This window comes from Lactuca saligna, chromosome 3, assembly GCF_052625555.1.
Source record: "Lactuca saligna cultivar CGN05327 chromosome 3, ASM5262555v1, whole genome shotgun sequence".
Classification (NCBI taxonomy): domain Eukaryota; kingdom Viridiplantae; phylum Streptophyta; class Magnoliopsida; order Asterales; family Asteraceae; genus Lactuca; species Lactuca saligna.
This window is the reverse complement of record NC_136419.1, coordinates 213,320,177-213,327,875: the sequence shown is the minus strand read 5'-3', so window position 1 is coordinate 213,327,875 and position 7,699 is coordinate 213,320,177. Positions and strand designations below refer to the sequence as shown.

Sequence of the window (7,699 nt, the reverse complement as noted above, 5' to 3'; positions counted from 1 at the left end):
TGAATCTGATATCACATACAAGTTATTATATTATAAAACAGATCTTAAAACCGAAATGATCTCATATTATTATATAATAAAACATATTAGTCATATCTTAAATTTTAACAGATATAAGTTATAAAGTTTTTTTTTTATACAAATCAATTATACATAAATAATTCATAAATACTTATGAAAACTTTGAAGATTTGAACTAAAGAAAATAATTAATAAATTCAATTTGGAGCAAATTGAAAATTTAAAATAATAAACTCATGTCCATAAAATAATTTATATTTCTTAAACTAAACATCAATATTAATTAATTTGCATTTTTAGTATAAACAGACGATATAAACATAAGGTATAAACATACATATTTTATTTAAAAATAATAATTTTTTATTATATAATAACTAATAATAAAATCTAATAAATATTTATCCGTATGAAACTATTCGCTAAGAAATCTATTTATCACCGCCGCACGACACACGTCTAGTATTATGAAAGGATCTTAATAAATTATTGAATATGATATCACATATAAGTTATTATATTATAAAAATATCTTAACAACAAAATTATATTATAAAAAGATCTTAAAAACAAAATGTAAAAAAGATTAGATAAGTTTTAAGTATAATATAGTAATTTTATCATTTTGTTCTATTGTGTTCTTATTATCCCAAACACTGTATTAAAAATCAATTTTAGTTATGTTCTATTCAGTCCAATCCAATTTTGTCCCATTACCAAACGCTACCTCAGATATAGAAAGAAGATTGTTAATGTTTACCGAGTTAGGTCAATCATTTATTTGGGGCATTACTTTACATGCATTTATATCTACAAACGATCCATAAAATGGGCTCCTGATCACTTCATAAATATGTTGGAACTCAACTGACAATTTCCTTACTTTCAAAAACTAAAGAATGTTGTTGAGATTATGTAAACCGAACATGTTATGTGTCATTGACGGGCCCCGGATACGCGGGGAGGCTCATTATACGCTTGTCAACGACAGGACCACCAACCGTGAAATGATAAAGGCTTTGATAGTTCGATCCCGTTAACCCAAGAACATCATGCACTGCAAATCAACAAAATGGATGTGAGGCAATATTAATGTACATTCTTTTTATTTTTTTACTTATAATGGCAATATACTAATGTTGCTATTGCGGGTAAACAATAAATTACATTGTTATCGGTAAAGAAATGTAATACGTTGTTATAATGGGTATATAAGAAATTAGATCGGTAAAAAAAAATGCAAGTACGATACTATTATGGGTAAAAATATACAAGTATGTTGCTATTATGGTTAAAAAAGCATATGTTGCCGTTGCTATAATATGCAATTTGCCCAAATATAAATATCCAAGATTCACCATTCGCATAATTTCTACATTTTTGTTTTATAGGTACTTGAAACTAAACGGGAAACAAAATCATTGTTTCTCTAAGACTATATTATTAGGATCGATAATTACAAAAGGTTAATTATAGAATTTGTAAGTATGTTGCCATTATGAGTACCAAAAAAAAATTGCTATTATTTGTAAAGACATTGAAGTATGTTGCTATTATAGGTAAGTATATAAGTATATTGCTATTATGGTAGAGTAGTTGAAAGAAAGAGCAAGAGTTGCATACCGGGATCATCAAAGAAGCAACCAATGCCAGTTGCAGAAATCCCAATGGCATGTGCTTCAAGATACAAGACTTGACCAAGAACTCCGGTTTCCCAAAACAAACGTGGATACATCCACACGCCTTTGTCCTTTAAAGTTGGCTCAAGATGTGCCACCATACCAAGACTAAAACAACCATCACTTGCTATATCCTACACCGCAAACTTCATTTTCAAATTTCCACCATTGTTATTGTTTTTAGCTACTAAACTATTTTCTATATTGATTAATCCATTATACTTTATCTATATTATTATATAGAATAGCATAACATACTTTTACCATTATATTGATTTAGCTGCTTCACTATTTTTGTAGCGAAAAAAAATACTTAAGTGGCTAAATTGATAAACGGTGAAAGCAAGTTATGCTTTTCTATATCGTGCCTCGACTTTAATAGTGATGTAAGTGGATGTCACCGTCTTCAATGTATCATGTATGCACAAAATTAGGTGCAAACATGTTTTTTTGGGATATTAGCAAGAAATAGCAATGTACTTCCATATATTTGTTTATCCTATTTTTATTTTTGTTTTATTCGATCATTGTACTTTCAGTCACTTTCTTGTTTAGGCATTGCACTTGAAGATCTACCCAATTATAGATTTGTGCTTTCTACCCTTTTCTTATAATGACATTTTACATTTTACATTATAAAAACCATACAATTATCGCAGTGAAACTTGTTTCTATTTGAACGATATTGCTATGATAAGGTAAATTTTTCAAAATATAATGTTGTAATAGAAAACATGGTAGTAGGATGCTACAATAAACAAATAACTTGAAGTACATTACTATTTCTTGCATTAAGATCATAAATTTTGGGTTTTACTACAATGTATGCACTCTAACAGTCTAACTATAGGCCATAATCCTAATTATTCTGATCAAGTGTTTATTATAGCAAGAAATAGCAACGTGCTTTATATTTATTTGCTTATTGTAGCATCCTAGATTCATTTCTACCTATAACAACATTCTACTTAGTAATATCTACCCAGTTATATCAATATCATTGAAATACAAAGCATAATTGAGTAGATTTTTCAATTACAATGTCCAAATAAGAAGAAGAAAAAAAAAAAAAAAAAAAAAAAAAAAAAAAAAAAAAAAAAACAGATTAGCTGATCCTGTGAAATTAAAAGACAGGTACCTGATGACATGAAAGATGTTTTGAAAGCTTCATGCAATCGGCTCTTCCAAGCTCATATAAAGGCAACTCCAATGGACAACCTTCTGGTTTTTCCCACTTAAAATCAGATCTTGTGGCCTTTTTAAGATCATCAAAGTGTTCTTCATTTCTAACAAGAAAATACAACCCTTTTGCCAAACCAACTACTCTATGTACAAACAATACACAATGCACTTCACTGTCCCAATCCATGGCTCGATATGGTAATCCCAATTGACGTTTTTGCCCTTCTTGAAAACCCGAAGGAAGACAATGAAGTAATATCTGATAGAATTTTTCTTTTTCTATTGATGTAACTCCATCCATATCAACTGCACTCCTACGTTTCCTAACAAGTTCTCTTAAAGTTAAGGGATTGTATGGATTCGCACTTAAATTTCCACTCTTTTGAAATGATTCGATAATGAAGTTTTTCTCTGTAGTTAATGGCTTTTTTATGGCTTCGGATGTTTTATAGATTATATCCCAACATATGTGTTCTTTGCTAAGTGAATTGGGTTCTCCTTTCCAATCTAATTTGGAGAATTTTGAAATGGCCAAGCTTAAATCTTTATAATTTATATCGATTTCTTGAATTCCGTTTGGAAAAACAAGAAGCAAACAATCAGGATGTTCAAATTCAATCTCGTTAAGTTTACCTTTCACTGTTGTTGATGGAATTTTGAACTCCGGATAAACATCAAGCCCCATTAGTTTCTTCAATTCGTCATGTCCCAATCCATCTAGCAACTTCACGTCCCACCCCTGACCGGCGGCAGCCATTGAGACGGCGGCAATGGCATGACCAACGTCATGGTTACAGTACCTGAAAGCTCTCTCGCCGTACTTCCAAGCTTCCCGCCAGAAAATGGAAGAGAGACCGATAAGAAAGGAACCGTTTGGGAAGAAATTGGTGAAAAATCCAGATGGAATTTGAGTCCTGATCTCCAACGAATGCTCTTTTGGGGCGTAGTGAGCTACGAAATAAGAATCGGAAACGGATTCAATTGGTGGGGATATGATGTAAGCTTCGGTTGGGTGTAAATTGCCACTGCTAGGGTTAACTCTAAGCGACCATGTGGAAAACCCAGTTGATTTCCAAGCTGATAACGCCAGGGAATCGTAAAAGAACTCAGAAATAGTGGTTTTCGAGATGGGTTTTGGAGGAGGCAGAGAATTGAACAGGGAATCGTAAAGAGGGGAACTGTCGGAATTAGAAGGGTGGAGGAGAGGGCAGAGAGGGGCGGAGATGTAGCGGCGGAAAGGATTTGGTTGGTTGTCCCAATCAAGGCCACGGGGGCCTCTGGCGTAGTTTGTGAACGAATGTTTGGTTTGCTTGTGATAAGTTAGAACTTGTTTTAGCAACTGTTCTGTGTTTTCTTGTAAGGACGATGTAGAAACTGACATGGTGAAACGTGGTGGTTGTGGGTGACTGAGATTGGTGGTGAAAGGGAGGAGGAAGGTGGTGGAGGAACGGAGGAGGAGATATTGGGGATGGTGGAATTTACGGTGGAAGGATTGCATTTTGATGAGTACCTGAAGTTATTCGTATGTTCCATGGCCAACATCAAGGTTACCACATTTCAAGCATAAGCATCCAACATGGTAAGCTTAGGCTCGTTGATAGTTTCTAACTCGGTTAGAAAGTTTCTAACTCGGTTAGAAGCTCTGACTATAAATACACAAATTATCATATAAAATCCAAATTAAACATACATCAATTAAAATCAAATACAAAATGTAATACAAAATTCAAATACAAATTGTCATACATAATAAAAAAAGTACACAATTTAACGTGAACCATTTGAAAGTAACTGATTACCAATCTGGTCACGCAAAGTAGTCATATAGTCAACGGCTTCTGAACCCCATTCTATGCCTTCTATGTTTTGACCTTCATTTCCTCCACCACCCACATTAAGAGTAACCATAGTGTTTTGTTCAAAGGTCGTAAATAATTCATCTTCAATATCGTATTTCCTTATAAAATTATGGACCGCAACACAAGCAATGACTATGTCTCTTTGCATTGGAAAAGGATAAGGAGCCATTTGTTTTAAAATTGGAAATCTCGCCTTCAATACACCATAAGCACGTTCAATGTAATTTCTAAGTTGCACATGAGCATGATTGAACCTTTCTTCCTTAGTTAAAGCTCTGTTTCTTCGAAAATCCGCTAACCAATACCTAGTATTGCGGTAGGGAGTCATAAATCCACGGGTGTTGGTGTATGCGGCATCACAAAGGTAGTATTTATCTGTAGATGTATGAAAATTTGATCATATAAATAAAAAAAAGATAAAAAAACGTATAGTAAAGTTACAAACCTGGTGGAGGGAATGGAAATCCAGAAGTCGGGTTAAATGCAACTTCTTTCAAAACTTTATAATCATGTGCTACGCCCTCCCATCCAGCCCATACAAAGGTGAATATCATATCAAAATTACAAATTCCAATTACATTTTGATAACATTCACCTTTTCTTCTTCCCCTATAACGAGTTTGTTGATCAACAGGCACAACTGCATGTACAAGTGTTCCATCTAGTGCACCTATTGCTCCTGGAAATATCTGCATTAGCCGTCTATATCGTTCTGATGTATTTCTTGTTGCATTAGACGAGGTTGGTACTATAATTTCTTGTGCAAAACACATCATTGCACGTAAGACCTCATGAAAACATTGATGAATTGTTTGTGTGGAGTGATGAAATCTTTCTTTAACGGCTCGAAAACGTTCATTATGTCCTATAACATGTAAAAACATAGCCATCTTCTCTTCAACGCTTATCCTCCTACTAGATTGCAACCAATTTCTATCTGTAAAGTGATTGCATAATAATACAAAAGCATCTTGTGAAAGACGTATCATATCGAAACATTGTATAGGACATCCGTGTATCAAATATTGCGTATACACATACCCCTTTGCTACCTGTTCACTAGCTCTTATTCTTTTAATTATTCTTTGCCTTTGTTGGACCAACATCAACCAATACCACGAAAATATAAGAAAATATAGAAAGTCACCTTCTTTATCCATGTGTCCTGTTAAATGTCAAATACAAATTACATTTTAATCAATAACATAACAAGCCGTAACATGTAAATACTAAAAGCATAACATTCCATAACATATAAATTCATATAACATAACTGCATCTAAGAAAACAATCCATAACATAACTAAACCGTAACATACTAAAGTCAAACAACAAACCATAACATACTAATGTCAAACAATGAACCAAAACATACTAAAGTCAAACAATAAACCATGACATACTAAAGTTAACCAACTAATCCAAACTTTCTTCCAGCATTTGTTACCCACGACTCACAAGTTGACAAGTTAAGGCGCAACCAAATTTTCCTATTGCCAGCACTTTCGGCAAATAACATAAGAGCAGTGGTGTATTTCGGATCATATTCTCCCCACTCCAAGCTTGTCAACCTTGCCATACAAGCATCCATCTCCTTGTCAAGATTATTTGCTTCCGTGAATGCTTGTGCAGCCTTGATAATTTCTTTTCCAACTTCTTTCAACTCATCATCAAGTGTGGTTTCTTTAGGACCATTTTGCTTGCCCCCTTTGTTTTTTGTCCTCCCAGATGATTCCTCACTAGTAGGTTGAGGTACGGTTGACCTTGGGGTATCTGGATGAGGTGCTGACTCTTCCATCTCTGTATCCTCAAAATCATGTGCACTGAAGGTTTCATTAGGATGAGGTAGTGTCGAAGATGGCCCCCAACTGTGAACACCGGTCGAGGTCGCCCCATCAAATAGTTGGGTACAAAGATTAGGGCAAGGGAGGGGTGCATTTCTCAGCTTATCTACATACTTGTTCAGTTGTTTGAAAATTTAATAAATATTGTTAAAGTAGTAAAAAAAAATAATCTAATTTAAAAAATATGTGTGTATATATATATATATATATATATATATATATATATATATATATATATATATATATATATATATATATATATATATACCTTTGCTTCAGCTTCCCATTCTTCATTAGTCATGTTAAAAGAATTTCTTACGGGATTGTAAATATTTCCGGTTTTGTTTTTAAGTTTTAACCACACCGCATACTTTGCTTTTAAATAGTCGTATCGGTTTTTCATTTGTTTTTTGTCGACAACAAAATTATGATCTGTTTTCAATTTCTCTGCGACCACAACCCATGAGCTTGCCTTTAGGCCACTACCCTCCCGGCCATTACTTGTTAATTCTTGGACACACGCTTCCAAAAATGTTTTGTCCACCAATCCCGACTTCCAACTAACCCTAAATCTTTTATCCGTCATGTCTATTTTAAAAAAGAAAAAAAAAATAGCTAAATCATTCACATAACACACATTTACAAATAAATCATCCACATAACACATGTTTACAAATAAATCAAGCAAAAATGTGATTTCATGATATTTTCAACAACATAAAACAATCTTTTATAAATAAAAACACATAAATGTGATTTCCTCATACAAAAAAAAATTGATCTCATAAATATATAACAATCTTTTATAAACAAAAACACATTATGAATTGATTTTATAAGCATACGACAATCTTTAACAATCTTTAGGATTCTTTGTTGGTTGCTCAATTGCACATTTGCTTGCTGCCATATTACTTATACAAGCAAGGAAAGTAATGTCTAAAGAGGAGCACACCATATTACTTATACAAACAATCTTTTAATATTATTATTATCTACAAATAATTAACTAATTATGTGTATATACATTCTTTTTGAATATATATTTATGTAAGCATGGTAATTATAGGGGTCTATTAGCTTAGATGTGTATTTGTTTTAATTCCCCTTTTCT

The 7,699-nt window shown here is 32.9% G+C and overlaps 2 protein-coding genes across 2 annotated transcripts; both read right to left on the bottom strand.

Annotated features, from left to right (window-relative positions):
- Window positions 1-754: 754 nt before the first annotated feature.
- LOC145037788 (nitroreductase family protein) lies at window positions 755-4,481 on the bottom strand. The gene is made up of 3 exons (XM_078986507.1): window positions 2,839-4,481; window positions 1,645-1,834; window positions 755-1,078 (listed from the first exon to the last, which is right to left on the bottom strand). The coding sequence occupies exons 1-3, from the start codon at window positions 4,378-4,380 to the stop codon at window positions 951-953; spliced, it is 1,860 nt and encodes a 619-aa protein (XP_078842633.1). The 5' UTR covers window positions 4,381-4,481; the 3' UTR covers window positions 755-950.
- Window positions 4,482-4,649: 168 nt separating this feature from the next.
- LOC145036363 (uncharacterized) lies at window positions 4,650-7,495 on the bottom strand. Its single transcript, XM_078984809.1, has 6 exons — window positions 7,444-7,495; window positions 6,854-7,173; window positions 6,239-6,698; window positions 5,889-5,906; window positions 5,187-5,678; window positions 4,650-5,116 (listed from the first exon to the last, which is right to left on the bottom strand). The coding sequence occupies exons 1-6, from the start codon at window positions 7,493-7,495 to the stop codon at window positions 4,650-4,652; spliced, it is 1,809 nt and encodes a 602-aa protein (XP_078840935.1).
- Between the last annotated feature and the right edge of the window lie 204 nt (window positions 7,496-7,699).